The 16277-nt window shown below is 46.7% G+C and overlaps 1 protein-coding gene across 3 annotated transcripts in view; it reads left to right on the top strand.

Moving 5' to 3' along the window:
* Positions 1-16277, top strand: part of WASHC5 (WASH complex subunit 5) — a 51708-nt gene that overhangs the window by 22310 nt on the left and 13121 nt on the right. For all 3 annotated transcript variants that reach the window (XM_045861288.1, XM_045861287.1, XM_045861289.1), the window contains 12 exons: positions 1402-1514; positions 2863-3029; positions 3106-3181; positions 4213-4323; positions 5547-5687; positions 6704-6784; positions 10440-10541; positions 11249-11428; positions 12510-12634; positions 14699-14861; positions 15257-15359; positions 15448-15527. In XM_045861288.1, the coding sequence (XP_045717244.1) occupies positions 1402-1514; positions 2863-3029; positions 3106-3181; positions 4213-4323; positions 5547-5687; positions 6704-6784; positions 10440-10541; positions 11249-11428; positions 12510-12634; positions 14699-14861; positions 15257-15359; positions 15448-15527 (1442 nt within the window). The remainder of the gene's footprint in view (positions 1-1401; positions 1515-2862; positions 3030-3105; positions 3182-4212; positions 4324-5546; positions 5688-6703; positions 6785-10439; positions 10542-11248; positions 11429-12509; positions 12635-14698; positions 14862-15256; positions 15360-15447; positions 15528-16277) is intronic.

The raw sequence follows: 16277 nt of genomic DNA, 5'->3' as shown, positions 1-16277 counted from the left end.
TTCCCAAAGAAGAAGGCCAACCAGCCTTTAATGGTGGGAGGGAAATCGGCAACGTGTTTTGCAGGTCTCCGTGCTGTGACTAAAACCAAAGGGCCGCCTGTGACGATGAGCAGCTCAGCGTGTAGAATCCAGCACGTCAGCCTCTGTCCTAGTCTCTTTTCAGTCCTCATAAACACCGGCATTGTTTCGGAGGTCATTCAGAACAACATCTTATGCTTTTTCTGGCTGCATAGCATATTTCGGTTTAGGAAGTACTTTCTCAAATATTTCTCGTGTGATCCTTACTATCCTGTGAGATACACATCTTCATCCTTATTTTACATGTAAGGAAACCAAAGCTTAAAATGTAACCACTCGCCTATGGTGACAAAGGTCTAAAGCCTGTGTCTAACTCATTGCCTCAGGCTCCAAATCTTGTCCTCTTTCTGCTGCTCCATAGCTGCCTCAGTCCCACAAAAAAAAAAAAAAAACCCTAAAATTACAACTAGTGTTCCTCATGGCAATCACAGTAACTCACATCATGAGCCCTTAAGTGCTTTGATTAAAGTGAAGTCATGCCACTGGTAAAGAGAGCTGTGGGGAGTCACCTTGGTGAGGCGAGAAGAGCAAAGCCTTTGAATGGGGACAGACGGGTGTGACAGTCCTGGCTCCACCACTAAGTGACACTGCAGCCCTGCTTCGCATTCCTAACGTCCCTGGGCCTCAGCTTCCTTATCCGGGAAATGGGCCCTAACTCCCACCTCCACAGGTAGTCGTGCGGAGTAAACAAGACCAAGTTTAGGGCTTTGCCTGACACAACTGAAGTACTGGCAGCATGCTGAACCCGGTCCTTCCTCTGCCCTGTGAAATGCAGAGAATGCTGGTTTGGGAGTGCACATGGGGGCCTCCGATCCATTCCAACGTGCCCGCAGCTCACCACTCCAACCCCACACTGCTGACGTGTGGGTTTCCTCTCTGTCCCCAAGACATGCCATTGCCGGTTCTGCTGCAAAGCCTCTGTGCGTGTTTGTCCCTCCGTCTAGGGACAGACCATCCCTCCTCCTCCTCTGTCCGCCTGTCCAGACCTGTACCCCTCCTCACTTCTCCGGAAAGCTCCCCGTTGACCCTGCATCCTCCACAACTCCTCCCCACCACCACTGCCACCTTTGTGCACACCTTTACACCTTTTCTGCCAGATACTGCAGACTGAGCTACACAGGAAGTTTAATCTTTTCCACTGGGTCACATGCCCCAGGCATTCCTGTGGTGGTGGTTTGGGTAAGTCCCGGGAGCGGTGGGAGACACGTAGTGACAACTCTGTGAGTGAGAACTAGATTGGTAAACGGTAATTCCATTACATTCAAGCTACAGCTACAAGAATTCTGGGATATCAGTAGTCTTTCCTTGTTTCTCTGTTAACAGAAAATCTTCAAGCTTGGTTCAGAGAGATCTCCAAACAAATACTGTCTTTAAATTACGATGATTCTACTGCTGCAGGCAGAAAAACCGTGCAGCTAATCCAAGCTCTGGAGGAGGTAAGCCAAGTCTTTTTAAATGACAGTTCTTGGGTCACAAATCATCCCTTTTGACCAGCCATCTGCTCCTCGAAACCTGTCTAAGAATATGTAAGAGTAATATGAGTCAATATGCCCACTGTAATATTCTATACAGTGTCCTAAAAGTGGGAAAATAATTAAATGACCAGAATGAAGAGAATGGTAGCAAAAATTGTATTTCAACTGGAAACATAAACTCTTGGAAAAATTATTATGAAAACCATATAGAAACATTTAGCAAATTGTGGTAATGAGGTGAAAGCAAAAAGAAAATTGCATTGTACACACTATTTTTAGGTTTATAAAAAGTATATGTCTTGGAAAAGCTAGAAGTCATACAGCAAAGTGAAAATAGTTGTAGGATAATCATAGGCTTATAAATTGTATATTTCTTTTTTGAATAAAAACGTTCACTGTTTTTTTGTCTACTCAAAATGAATTGTGCCAAAAAGCATTATTATATCTTCACACGTAAAATTTTAAGTGTATGTTTAACTAGGTTTAAAATGGAAAATAAAACATCAGAGCAATAACCATAAACTATTATTTTTAAAACATCAGCCCATACTCATCTGTAATTCTGTCTAATTGGTATAATTGTACATTTTAAAGATATAGTACTTTTTTCATTTGGCAGACTTTCTTATAGGCCTGTTCTTATTTTTGCGAGGCTTTTTAGGACGGTCACTCTTAATGGCCACGAAGTACAGCAGTGCGTTGTTAGGGTCCCAGACCCCCGCACCGTCACAGAGCAGTGGCTGGCTTGCACCGTGTCCAGTTTGGCTGCTGTTTGGATTTTCTAGTCCGTGGTATAACTACAAGCGGCTTTGTAAATCTCAGATGGCTTTTTATCTCTTGCGTTATTTTGGCATGTAGCCCCGCCCCTTCCTTGAATTATATACAGTAAAATTTCAGGACATAGCGGCACCACAGTTCTGTTTTCAAGAGGACATCAGAAGAACTTAGTCAGGGACTCGGGCCAGCACCTAGGTTGTGGTGGAGCTTGTTCTGGTTTTATCAGTCCCACAAGTCCTCAGACTTAAGAGGATCTGCCAGTGCACATCTACTGCTGCTGAAACGGAGTGTCCCCTTATTACATCATGTGTCTGCAGGACGAGAGTTACTGCTCAGTTTCTACTCCTGCAGATCTGTGCATGGTCTTGTGACCTGGCTCACACATGTCTGACATTATAATTTGAAATAAAAATTTTGCCAAGAAATTCTTAGTAAGTAATGAGCTTTGTTTGGAGTATTTTTCAAGGAAAAATGAACACCATACAGGCCACTCAGGATTTTAAAATTAAATGTACTTACCTGTGTGACGCAGGTTCAAGAATTCCACCAGCTGGAGTCAAATCTGCAAGTGTGTCAGTTTCTTGCCGACACGCGCAAGTTTCTGCACCAGATGATCCGGACCATCAACATCAAAGAAGAGGTGCTGATCACCATGCAGATCGTGGGGGACCTTTCCTTCGCTTGGCAGCTGATTGACAGGTAATGCGGACAGCCCGACATTCGCCCCTGGCGAAACCACCGCGAACGTCTTCTTACCACTCGCCTCTCCCTGCAGCTTCACGTCCATCATGCAGGAGAGCATCAGGGTGAGCCCGTCCATGGTGACTAAACTCAGAGCCACGTTCCTCAAGGTAAGCAGTGAGCGGCGAGCCACACTCCCGGCTGCCAGGGAGGAGCTGGCCCTCATTCCTGCCTCGTTTGCTAACTTGGCCCAAAAGTTCATCCTCTTGGAAAGTTGGGTCATTGAAGTATTTGTATGGACTGGAAACTGTTAGCAGTTTTTCTTTGAGAGCATGGTTTTGAAAGGTGCCAGAAATACTCCAAGTGTGAATTAATAAGTTAGATCATCTTCCACAAAATTATTTTTAAATGAAGAAATAGATTTTTTTAACATTTTACCGGTATCTACAAATGTCAGTCCTGTGGGTCCTGTATTCCCTGGATGTGAATTAAACACTTTTACTCATTCATTTTTAAAAATTCTGCCTGGCCCTTGCTCTCAAGTAATTTCAGGTCATGATAAATAAATAATGTACTCAGATGAATTCATGTGAATTCTGAGATGCACTTCTTTCACACTTTAACATCTCTGTCTTTGGGGATGGGTTTGGTCATCGATGGCACATCGCAGTTTGCTGTCAGCGTGTTTTTTCTTCCTGAGAGCGACATAAGTAACGGCGCGTCTTGCACGCTGTGACATCTTTGAGTGCACTTCGCACAATAGTCTGTCGATCAGAACGTCTGGCTTCCACAGAGGACGCGCTGTCTTCTGTAGCACAGTGGCTTTCAAACCTGAGCGTAGGTACAGGAGACTCCCCAGGAGCCTATCACAGCGCCCACTGCTGGGCCCCGCCCCCGGGGTGTCTGGCTCAGTAAGTCTGGGGTAGGGGCTGGAGAACTGGCTGCTCCAGCAAGCTCCAGGTGGTATCGCTGCTGCTGATCCGGAGACCACACTTTGAGAACCACTGGCTGCTATAGCAAAAGTGTTCCATTTTTTAAAAATTGTGTCCATATCAGGAACTGTTAATGACATTGACAAAGTTCAGTGGTTGTTGCTCTCTCTTGGGTAAAGCCCAAGAGTTTTGTTACATGTTACTATTTCTGGAAAGAGACATTTTTGGGACTTTCGGGAACAGAAACAGACATATCTTCTTCCTTCCAGCTTGCCTCTGCCCTTGACCTGCCCCTTCTGCGTATCAATCAAGCAAACAGCCCCGACCTCCTCAGCGTGTCTCAGTACTATTCTGGCGAACTGGTGTCCTATGTGAGAAAGGTAAGAAGTGCAGCAGAGCGGTATTTATGTTCTTGGCAACATAACTTGGCTATTTCACATACAACAGGTAGTATGGGCCCTATGAAAAGTACAGCTGTGTTTCTGTCCTATATTTTTAGTCCCGAAATCTGCAGCACCTGAAGATGAATGCATTCTTGCTGGTACTGTGGGTGTGCAGACGTGTCTTCACGTTCAAAGAACTTTTACTGCTGGTTTTCAAATGCAAGCGGCTTTAACCCCCGTTCTATAGGGGTGGAAACTGAGGAACAGATTACAGTGGCTTCTCCAGAGTCACAGAGGCGGTTGGTACAAGGAGCCAGGTCTAGATGCAGCGTATCGTCGTCTGCACTTAAACTTTTCGGGGGGGTTTTGGTCCCTGTTTTGAGAATTTAATGGTGCTACCTGGAACAGCCGCATAGGCCTGGATTCGAAGCTTACCTGAGTCGCCCGCCAGCTGAGTGCGCCCCCAGCCGTGTGACTTAGCTCCTCGGACTGTGCGGCACAGGGAATGTAGGCGACAGCGCTGTGATAACTCTGCAGGGCCAGGTGGGCCCTAGCCTGATCAGGAGGGTCGCTGTGTGAGGCGCATAAATGCCTCATCACTGTGCCGGACACCTGAAACGAATCTCCTGTGAATGTCAACCATAACTCAAAAGTAAAAGTTAACTAATTAATTAAAGGTAGCCATGTGCCTGTAAGTAAGTAAATACATTCAAGTTTGTAATCTGGGAAGGATGCATCTTTCTGCAGCTCTTCTGTGACAGCTGGCTTCGTACCCCGTGAGCAAGTCAGGTTTGCAGGAGCGCAGCCCTGTGCCTGGGAGCGGTCCTGGGAAGGGCCCTCTTGGCATCCCTTCCTGTGGGCCCTTCCTCCTGCCAGCCTAGCGTTTGTGAGCGAAGACAAAGAAAAGAGGCGTTTGCTCTGGCCAGTGTGGCTCAGCTGGTTGGAGCATCATCCTGTAAACTGAAGGCCTGAGGGTTCGCTCCCCAGTCCGGGCACCTGCCTAGGCTGTGGGTTCGGTCCCCACTGGGGTGTGTGTGGAGGCAGCCAATCGATGTTGCTCTCAGATCGATGTCTGTGTGTCTGTCTGTCTGTCTCTCCCCCCACTCCCCACCTTCCTCTCTCTCTCTCTCTCTCTCGAATCAAGTAATACATCCTCGGGTGAGGATTAAACAAATAAAAGAACTGTTTAATTGTTTTCTGTCTCTCCCCTTTCACGGAAGGTTCTGCAGATCATCCCCGAAAGCATGTTTACTTCCCTCCTGAAGATCATAAAGCTGCAGACCCACGACATCCTCGAGGTGCCCACCCGCCTGGACAAAGACAAGCTGAGGGACTACGCCCAGCTCGGCCCGCGATACGAGGTGGCTCGTCCCTCTGGCTTGCGCCTTTCGATGGTTCAACCCCAAACTGTCACGGGTCTGTGTCACCCGCCAGACCCCAGGGCACCAGACCCACCCTGATCTGTTTTCTCCTGCTCCCTGCGGTAACTCCGTTTGCTGTGTCGGTGCAGCCACACCTCCTCTGTCCCAGTGCCGTGGCGTCACTTAAGGCCGGGCCAGCCTGAGTGTTCTCAGGGGGCGCGGCAGTCCGCTGATCACTTCCCTCGTGAGTGGCCCTGGCGAACCAGGCCTTGTTCTCCCTGGGCTAGGTTGCCTAGACTCTTCACGTTCAGATTCCTGCTTTGGACGCCAAAGGAGTGCCTCAGGATAACCCACGGCCCAGTAACCACTTCCTGCAGCCGGACTTCTAAGTCCACTCCATAGCTCAGCAGCCTCAGGGGCCGGTATTCCCAGACACCTCTGCTTTTCTCTCTCCCCGCGCCGCACGGGGTGAGACGTGAAATCAGCAGCAGATTGCAGGATGACGCCCAGCATCCTCACACTTTCTCCCACGTCCGTTTCTCACCCTCTGGCACAGCTCCAAAGTGACATCATGAATTTAGGTCTTTACCCTTGGGGTCTCCACACTTGTTCTCACTGAGAAATACAGTGCCCATCTACCTTACCTGTGTCTCCTGGTGTTGCGTGGGAAAAAATGTGGACAGTAGTAAGGGGCGATTATCTTCTTAGAGTCCTGGTGAGCCTTGCCTGCTTGGAGGGACTGTGCCATTGAGTCCTGCCCCCGTTTTGTGCATGAGCAAATGGGGCCCCCGGGAGGGGAAATGATTGGTCAGAGCTTAAAGGACTATTTAGTGTCTTCTGACTCAGTTTCCCAAAATGTCTCTCAGTGGCACGTGCACGCCGGGTTCCCACAGCCGCCGGCTCCTTCCTGTTGTCTTTGCCGTCCCGGGGCCGTTAGCCAGTTACTCGAGCTTCCCCTGCAGACGGTGGGTCTTTTCATCTGAGGTGCTTCACCAACCACTCTCTCTCTGTTGAAGGTCGCCAAGCTGACCCACGCTATTTCCATCTTCACGGAAGGCATCCTCATGATGAAGACAACTCTGGTCGGCATCATCAAGGTAACGGCCTCGAGGCTGTCCCAGGCGGCCTCGTCGTGAGACTACGTTTGAGCGACTGTGCTGTTGTTATCACTGTGGGAAGGGGGGACGGCATCCCCATCTTGTCTCCCTGCTTTCATATTCAGTTTTTTTAACTTTTTTTAAAGATTTTATTTATTTTTAGAGAGGAAAGGGAGGGAGAAAGAGAGAGAGAGACATCAATGTGCGGTTGCTGGGGCCCATGGCCTGCAACCCAGGCATGTGCCCTGACTGGGAATCGAACCTGCGATGCTTTGTTTTGCAGCCTGCGCTCAATCCACTGAGCTATGCCAGCCAGGGCTCATATTCAGCTTGTGAGCATAATATTACTCATATGTTGATGGAGGAAGAGAGAGCATTAATATCTTTATTTTTCATCAACCCTAAGAGTTCTGTAAATCGAAGGGAAATCCATTTTATTGACTATTTTTAATAAAGAAAAAAACAGTTTCACGCCCTTGGACACGATAGCTGGCTGGTTCTCTCGCCCTTTTGGCCACCCTTGTTTCTTTTCTGTGTTTTTGTGTTGCGCCCCAGGTGCAGGGAGTGAGATGACCGTCCCTTACTGTCACTATCGGGTCGTCGCCAGCACCAATGCCTGTGAGCTCCTCTCCTCCTTTTTTTCTTCCTCGTGTCCTGGACGCCCACGCCCATCCCCCACAGCACCCACTCTTCGTGTTCGTCCCTAAACGTGCAGTCACCCTTATTGTTAGCACGTGGTGTTGTTCACGTGTGCACGTGTGCTGTCAGCCATTCTCCCCTTAACTGTTCTCACTAGGTGTTGCTTTCAAAATAAATTCGTGTTGCTGCTTACTGCTGCATAGAATTGCACCTTTTACTCAACCGTTGTCCTAGGGACAAACACCCGTGTTGCCTGGCATCTCACCTCTGCTCCCCTTTATCATAAACAGTATCAAGATGAGCATCTCCGGACATGTCTTCACGGCAGGCCCGGACGAGAGTCTTTGAAATCTGCATTCCCAGAATGGGTCCCTGGGTCACGGGGCATACTGGTACTCGATTTGGCTCAGTACTGCCAGAGTGCCTTCTGAAAGGACTGTTCCCTGTGTATCTGCCCACATCCTCCCCAGTACTTGTTAATTCCCGCTTGCTAGTTTTGGCTCTCCCAGGGTGTATGATGCAGTAGCTCGCTGCTGTTTTCATTTAGCATCCTGTAATTGGTGATGTGCCCATTCGCACGGTTCACGGTGCTTTTGTTTACCTTTCCGTTTATCTGATATCAGTAGAATCTGAACATTTCTGATTTTTTGAAAACTATATAGCTATCGAATTACTAGGTTAACATTTATGTTAATAAAGTCCAAGAAAATGTAGATGAATCTAGATAGATATAGAACTTTAGTGTGTATTTTCTGGAAGTGCATTAAAAGAAATACCGTTTACCCCTGAAATATTAATAGAATCCACTCAACATGCTTTTGTCCTGATGCCAGTCTAATTCAGTTGATGTGCAGAAATTACACATGCAGGTTACCCCTTCTGATTAATCCATAAAGTAGTGATTAGCATCTTACATGCAAAGTAGCATCTTACATGCAAAGTGACCTACATGAGAAGGATGTAATAAAACCTAACAATTAGCAATAATCATCTGAAAAAAGACTAAGAAAAATGTAATTCCTTTGCCACACAGTTTCAGATGATACGAGCGGAGGGGATACACTGAGCCCATTCTGCCCAGGAGGCTGTTTCTGCCATTCCAGCAGCTCGGGGCCCTTACTGATCTTGAACCTCCTGATGTTGAGTGTCTATTTTCAACTCTCATAGGAAGTTTAAGTTCACTTCAGTTAGTGCGACTTCGTGCGAGTGAGATGTACACGAGGGTACGTGTTCGTCGTTCGAAGTGGCCAAAACAGTAGTGACGATCTAAGCGTGTATCGGTAGGGGATCGGCTGCCTGTGTCGTGGCGCACTCCCGCTGCGGATGGCTCTGCCGCCGTTCAGAGCGAACCTGCCCCTGGAAGATTCCCAGTAACTGAAGTGAAAAAAGTCAACCGCAGAACAGTGTCTGTGTGTGTAAATTATCCCATTTGGATTTTTGAAATTAGATATGTATTTAAAGGACAAATATGCATGCATGTAAATGAACAGAGAAAGTTCTGGAGGGTCCATGTGAAAATGGTAAACTGTTCCTCCATTTAGCAGACGGGAAGGAGGTGTGTGAAGACTCCTTCTGCTGTGAGCACCCCATGGGCCAGCAGAAGTCTGGGGAGAATGCGAAGGTTCCCTGCAGACCTTTAGATCCGTCTTTTTCATTAAGTCTGTCCTTACAAGGAATGGGTTTTTTTTTTTTAATTTCATGTTGCTTATTTGATTATATTCTCATTGACTATATTTACTTACAGTTTACCTTTTTATTATAAAATAGAGCATCGATACTAAAAACTAAAGAAATAATTATGTAGCTTAATGGGTTATTTTAAGGTAAATAGCATTAATTTTCACCAACGCTCAAGTCAGGAGACACAACTGCGCAGCTCCCAGCCCAGCCCCTCCTCCTCATGTGTCCTGACCAGACTTCAGGCTCTCGGTTCATAGTTTCATTATCCAGAAGTAGATCTCTCTCCACCGTAGTTTATACTTGCCCATTTTTTTAAATTGTTGTTCAAGTACAGTTTTCTGCCTTTTACTCCCACACTTGCCCATTTAAAAAAAAATATGTCATTTCTTTTAGTTCTAGTTTAGTCTCCAGGTTTCTTTTTAATTCTTTTTTTTTCCCCTACAGTTTATCTGTTCAGAACTCAAGGCCTCTGACCTGTAGTTTGTCCACAGTCTGGACTGTGCTGAGCGCATAGCCATGATGTGTTCAATATGTTTTCTGGCTTTTGTCATTTCTGCCACTTTCATTGCAGTTACCTTCCTGGAAGTTTAGATGGGATCAAACCCAGATGGAAGCGATCAGTTACTTTTATGACTTTTTGAAATAACGGTTCTTTACAAAAGTCAAAAAAGAGATAAGTCTCAGAGAATTCAAAGGAGTGCCTTAAAGCTATTGGAAGTTTTATAGATATTATAGGAGACTCTCTTTGGGGGAATAACAAAAGCTTCCTCATTCCAGAAAAAAGAATCAGCAAAATAAACTTAGATAACAGATTTGCTTTCATATTTTATCTCCCTAATTACAAACACCATTCTGAGAGGTGAAGGAGAATTGTTAAATCTCGCACAGAGGGTTGGAACCCGAAACTCGAGTTTGCCCACATGGCTGTAGGCGCCCTCAGACGGGATCCGAGGGAAGGCACACCGAGTTCAAATGCAGACCCTTCATCCCAGCCCCTCCTGGTGATAAGAAAAGGAACTCTTTATGTTTATCCAAGTGATTAAAATGGGAGGCAACTTAAAACTTTCCACACCCACCACCTTTGGAACGCCATGTTGTAAAATCGTCGTCATGAGTTTTACTGAGATAAACAAAGTCCCAACGAGGTGATGGGTTTAATCATCTGTCCTGTCTGCCCGAGATCACAGAGACAGGAAAGGAAAACAGTCCTAGTCCTCTGGGGAAGGGGCAGAGACCGCTCCACTCGGGACTCCGTAAACCACCTTTCCTCTGGCCTCCTTCCGGACCGCGCCTCCCCTCATCGCCGGAGGTTGAGTGCCCTCCGCTCTGCCCGCAGGTGGACCCCAAACAGCTGCTGGAGGACGGGATAAGGAAGGAGCTCGTGAAACGCGTCGCTTTCGCTCTTCATAGGGGATTGATCTTCAACCCACGAGCCAAGGTACCAAGTGACCACAAGGAGGCTGTCCCTTCTTCTGTCCGTTCAGTCTGAAGAAGGGCCAGAACTCCCGTTTTAACTGTAAGAACAAGACCTTTCCTCCTAACGTGTATTTAATAGGTGATTTCTCAATACAGTCAACAGACGTGCTTTTTGTCCTACATTATAATCTGTTTTAAAGTCAGTTCTTTTTTCCTTCACCTGTTGAGCCCCAGATTTAAGAATTGAACTGATGTTTATGATTCAGGTACTTCTTTTAGTTAAAAGAACTTGTTAACTCCAAAGCTGATAGGAACTGTAAAGGCTATAAGTTTTCATTTTGTTTAGTATGTTAAGAAATACAGTAATTTGTCTCAGGAGACAAAAAGAAATGGGCCTGAAATTTATATATAGGGTTCTTTTCACCTCAGTACATTCAATTGAAAGTAGTTTGTGTTTTAAGATACAGCTGTTCATCCAATGACGTGAGAGAAATCCATATTCATTTTTTATATCCTTTTGTATAGGATTTCCTTTCCAAATGAAATTTATTCTTTGCTGGATGCCAGACATCAGCTCTCACTCATCCTAGATGGGTAGGAAATTCATATTTCCAAAGCTGACTAGCACTATGGTCTCTTAGTCAGCGTATCATTTAAAGTCCAATACAGATATTAGTGGTCAACCGTCTCCTGCAATGTAAGAGAATTCGTGTTTCCCCTCTTGAACAGACGAGCGAACTGATGCCCAAGCTGAAAGAGCTGGGAGCGACCATGGATGGGTTCCACCGTTCTTTCGAATACATACAGGACTACGTCAACATTTACGCCCTGAAGATTTGGCAGGAAGAAGTATCTCGCATTATAAATTATAACGTCGAGCAGGAGTGTAATAACTTCTTAAGAACAAAGGTAGCTAAAAGCATTTTAAAATTCTTCACTCTATTTGTTATTTCTGACTTTTAAAATACATACCCTAGACCTCAGAAATGCCAACAAGAAAGTTTATTTAAACAGTTACTAAAAATCAGTAAGCACTAGAAAGTCGTGAATACCTTCGGGGTACCTTCAGGAGCTGTGAGGATTCCAGAAAAGTTTATAAGACACCTGGCCTCTGGGAGTTCACTGTCCTAAGGAGAAAGCAGCCACGATTAAATGGCTACAGAATGAAACCGTTTCTTGTCGTTGTAATTCAAGTGACCGAGAGGTCAGAAGTCAGCTGCGTTTGATCGGAGCATACACCTAAGAGCGGAATTGTGGAACCAGGTGGTAATTCTCCATGTAACTTACTGATGAACCACCACGCTGCTTCCCACGGTGCCTGCACCGTTTTTATTTCCACCAGACGTCCAAGGGTTCGCCTTCCTAATATCGCACGTCCTTGTCAACACTCGTTGTTTTCCTTTTTTAAAACAAATGTGTGCCCGCTGTAGCAGGCGTGAAGTGGCACTTCTCTGTGGTTTTGATCTGCGCTTTCCTGATGACCAGTGACGTTGGGCATCTCTTCCTGGACTTGCTGGCCAGTTCTCAGCTTCCTCAGCGAAGTGTCTACTCAAATCCTTTGCGTGTTTTTTAATTGGGTTGTTTGAGCACCAAATTCTTAAGTATCACAGCTGAGAAGCGAGATTTTAGTCAGTAGTTAACAAGGGGCTACTCTGTAAGTTTTTCCTTAGGGAATTGATGATTCAGGTCTTGAAAGATTAGGTGTCTTCCAATGTTATTACACTGATACCTGCAGCTTAGGAGCCCCAAACCAGAAGTTCCTGCATCTCTTCTCGCCTACCCTCATTCACCTTACTTTCTCACAAATGTTTTCTTTTTTAATCAATGTGATATGTGGCCTTTTGGAACGACTATTAATATAGTTTTAAAATTCTCCTCTTTGAAACCGAGGAGCATTCATTGTCACTCTTTATGCAACATTGTTCTTGTGGGAAAAGCATAACTAGGTTATCTTGTCAAAGATGTACTAAAATGTGTTCTTTTCTTCTAGATTCAAGACTGGCAGAGTATGTACCAGTCTACCCACATTCCCATACCCAAGTTTGCCCCTGTGGACGAGTCCGTAACGTTTATTGGTCGACTCTGCAGAGAAATCCTGCGGATCACAGACCCAAAGTAGGTGCATCCGACTTCCACTGAGCCTTGCACACCGTGGACTATCAGAGTCTAAGCAGGTGCTGCATATACTCAGGTCACACCTTTGTTCCTGCCACAGCAGGTTCCCTTCTAAGGGGTTTACTCAAACCCACTTTTTTGAGACTGCATATTTTCCTCAGTGTGACTGAGGTGACCCCAGGCCAAAGAACTATAGATTGAAACAGCCCTAAGGTCTGTTTGGCCACCTGCAGTCTATGCCTCTCTTGCTCTCCAGTTAACACTCTACGCACTTGGACCTGGGGGCATCCCAACATATGAAATGTTCTTAAAATTACAGATTGCTCATCTGTACCTAGTAACCTTGGCACACACCCCATTCCAGTCACTGGGTCTTGCACTTGTCAGTTCATATCCTGACCTTTTGAGATCATCTCCTTGTCTCTCAGCCCAACCCCCCAGTGTGTTGGATAGTGAGAACTAGCATTTTATCAAGCACTTACCTTGTGCTGTCTTCCCAGAACATGATCCGCATTCTTTTGTTTACTCATCACAAGACTCTTTTGAGGTAGACATTGTTATTTCCATTTTAAAGATGCAGTAACTGAGGAAAAAGCTAAATTGCTTGCACAAGCTCACAGAATTAATACAATGGTGGACCCAGAATAAACACCAGGCCCCTGACTCTGGAGCCCATCTCCGGAGCCCTGTGGCGTTCAAGGGCAGACTGCAGAACTTGGCACCCAGTAGGACACAGTACATGTGAAATATCTCATGTAATCAAAACTGCCCTCGATAATGTGTGAACTTCTTTCAAAAATCCCAGCAGACATGAGTTTTGTGTAAAAGGATAATTGATCCAAAATGTTTTGTAGCTCCTCCTTTCTTGGTGCCCACGAGCTGATCACTGAGTCCCTTCTAGAACACTCCCCACCCAGCGCCCTGCTAACACTTGCAGAAAGGACTAAGCATGGCCGGGGCTTTCATGTCCTATGTTGAGCTCATCACCTGTGTTGGGAGCTCCGTAAGTGACACATTCAAAGTGCCGGCCCTTGGCAATGGAAGGAGGGCCCTTGGAAGCCTGAAAGTAGCTGTCACATGTAGTTCGGGAAATCACCTTGTTCTTCTGATTTCTAGCTCTTGAGGCTCCAAATCCCATTTCAGTAAAATGCTGGGTCGTGGAATTGGGGGCGTGTCACCTGTGGAGACTGTGAATTGCAGAGCCTGGGACTTCATGGCACACCTACCAAATCAGACTCTCCAAGAGAGGGATCTGGCCATCTGTCTTTCAGCTTAACCTCCCAGTGATGTGAGGGCCTGCCTCCACTTTTGAGACCCAGTGAAGGGGTGGTGAAGGGTGTGGTGTGGGAATCAGGCCTCTAAGCCTCAGTTATCTCACCTGTAATTTGAGGGTCAGATGGCATGTCTATCACAGAGCCACGAAGAAGAAGAACAAGACAGCTCAGCCCAGCCCCCGGCATGACAGAAGTGCTCAGTAAATACGGTTGTTCCTGTCATCCTCATGCTCCTGAGTGTAAAGAGAGACCTTGGTTGCTGGCCAGACCTGGGAGGAGAGAGGAAGTGGCTTTGTCCTTGTACTCTGAAATGTACGACAGGATGCCAGGGTTCAAAGTTTCTTTCTTCCCAAAATGGAAGTGGCGCGTGACTGTTTGCCCACAGTCTCTGGAACTTTAAAGAAGGACCCCCACGGAGAGACCTCTGGGCTTTAAAGTTCTCCAGCCTGGTGCCCAAATCTAACTTTGTCCTCTTAACCTGACTCCAAAGAACAGCCCCGTTCAGCGGAAATGAATCCATCAAATCAGGGATGTAGCACAGGGCAGACAAAGGTGGTGTAACTCAGGGTTGCCTTCCTGGTCCGTCGTGCGTCACTGAAGAGATATAGATTGGATAGGGATGAAATAGACATAGGTATATTTTAGCCGCCTCAGTACAGAGGTTATTAAACAAATCGAGTCACTGTTGCTTTTCATGCCCGAAGCCCCTGCTCCTGTTGAGCCCTGCGTCTCCTAACCATGAGTCCTCAGCTGCCTTGGGATTTTGGGGTGTGCTCTGTTTTTGTTCCAGAGTGACATGTCACATTGACCAGCTGAATACTTGGTACGACCTGAAAACGCATCAGGAAGTGACCAGCAGCCGCCTCTTCTCCGAAATCCAGACCACACTGGGGACTTTCGGGCTGAACGGGTTGGACAGGCTCCTGTGCTTCATGATCGTGAAAGAGTTGCAGGTGAGCCTTCCGGCGTCCGCGCGTGCGTTCTGCAGCCCTGGTCCCCCGACTTTGCTCTCGTCCCTTCCCGTGCTGACACACACAGGAGCTTCCCATGAGGCCCTTGAACAAGAATCAACTAGCATCCCTTGGCCAGCATAGTATTTTTATGGGTAGATGGTTTTGGTGAGTTTCTCCTTGGAAGGATAAGATTTTTTCTCTTTGGAACTGGCAACAGTCTCCCCCTAGAAACGGGATGTTTCAACAGGAACCGGAAATTGCCGCCTCCCCATCACCCCACTTGCAGCGTGGTGGGATTTAGGCCGGTGTGCGTCCCGCCTCGAGTTTCGTTAACTGGGGTGCTTGCTCACTTTATTCACCATGTTTGGTTCTTTTATTTTGCCTTCTTGTTGTAGAATTTCCTCAGCATGTTTCAGAAAATTGTCCTGAGGGACAGAACCGTTCAGGATACTTTAAAAACCCTCACGAATGCTGTCAGCCCCATCAAAAGCATTGTCGGTAAGTGTTCCGGAACCAGCCTGCGCTGGAGCGAGCGCTGCGACCCTTCCAGATCCACTAAATGGAAAATTCTATTTTAACCTTTCAGCAAATTCGAATAAAATTTATTTTTCCGCCATTGCCAAAACACAGAAGATTTGGCCAGCTTATCTCGAGGCCATAATGAAGGTATGTTGTGGAGGGAAGGGTGATGGTCAATGCTCTATTGTTTTTATTTGTCATTACTTGTCGTTTTCATTGCCCAAAGAAAGCTCCTTCTCTTTCCTTTGTCATTAAAGCAAAAGTACAGTATTTCAGTTTGTCGTCATTTCCACAGTTCGTTCGATTCTTTGTCTTCCCCTTCAGGGCTGTTCTTGACTGTGCTTTTCGTTGGCCCATTGTTTTCCTTTTGCTCAAGGGATCTGCTTCTTTCTAAGATGCCTTTTAGCAGGAGGTGCTTGTGCACAGGAAATGGAAACTCCCCTCGCTCAGGAACTGTCCGTCCTCACACACACGGTCACAGGCGTCTGTGTCTGCACAGATGGGAAAGCCAGGCTGTCTGGGGCACAGGCCGTCCCTGCACCACGCCCAGAGCGCTGTGCCTTTGGGGTGCGCCGCAAAGTGAGCTGAGGACGGTACTTTGCTGGACGGAGATTAGCTTCGTTGTAGAACCTGCTCCCCCACTCTCCTGCCTTGACATGGCCACGGTGGCTCCCAGGGACCCCCTGAACCCTCTGCGTGCCCTCTTCCTGTCACGTGATGACCCGAGACATCTAGCAGCCCTTCAGTGAACACTTGTTATGTCCGAAGCATTGTCACATGTTGAGTGACACAGTTAAAGGAAACGCCAGCTGTCTCCTCAGCAAACCTACTGACGTCCTACTAGACCTCCTGGTTCAAAGGACCACATAGCAAAGGGAAAGTCTAGAATGCCACAGG

Source organism: Phyllostomus hastatus, unplaced genomic scaffold (genome assembly GCF_019186645.2).
Source record: "Phyllostomus hastatus isolate PE091 unplaced genomic scaffold, TTU_PhHast_1.1 phas_scaffold_21, whole genome shotgun sequence".
In the NCBI taxonomy this organism is placed as follows: domain Eukaryota; kingdom Metazoa; phylum Chordata; class Mammalia; order Chiroptera; family Phyllostomidae; genus Phyllostomus; species Phyllostomus hastatus.
Note: the sequence above shows the minus strand (reverse complement) of the source record. Positions and strands in the feature narration are given on the sequence as shown.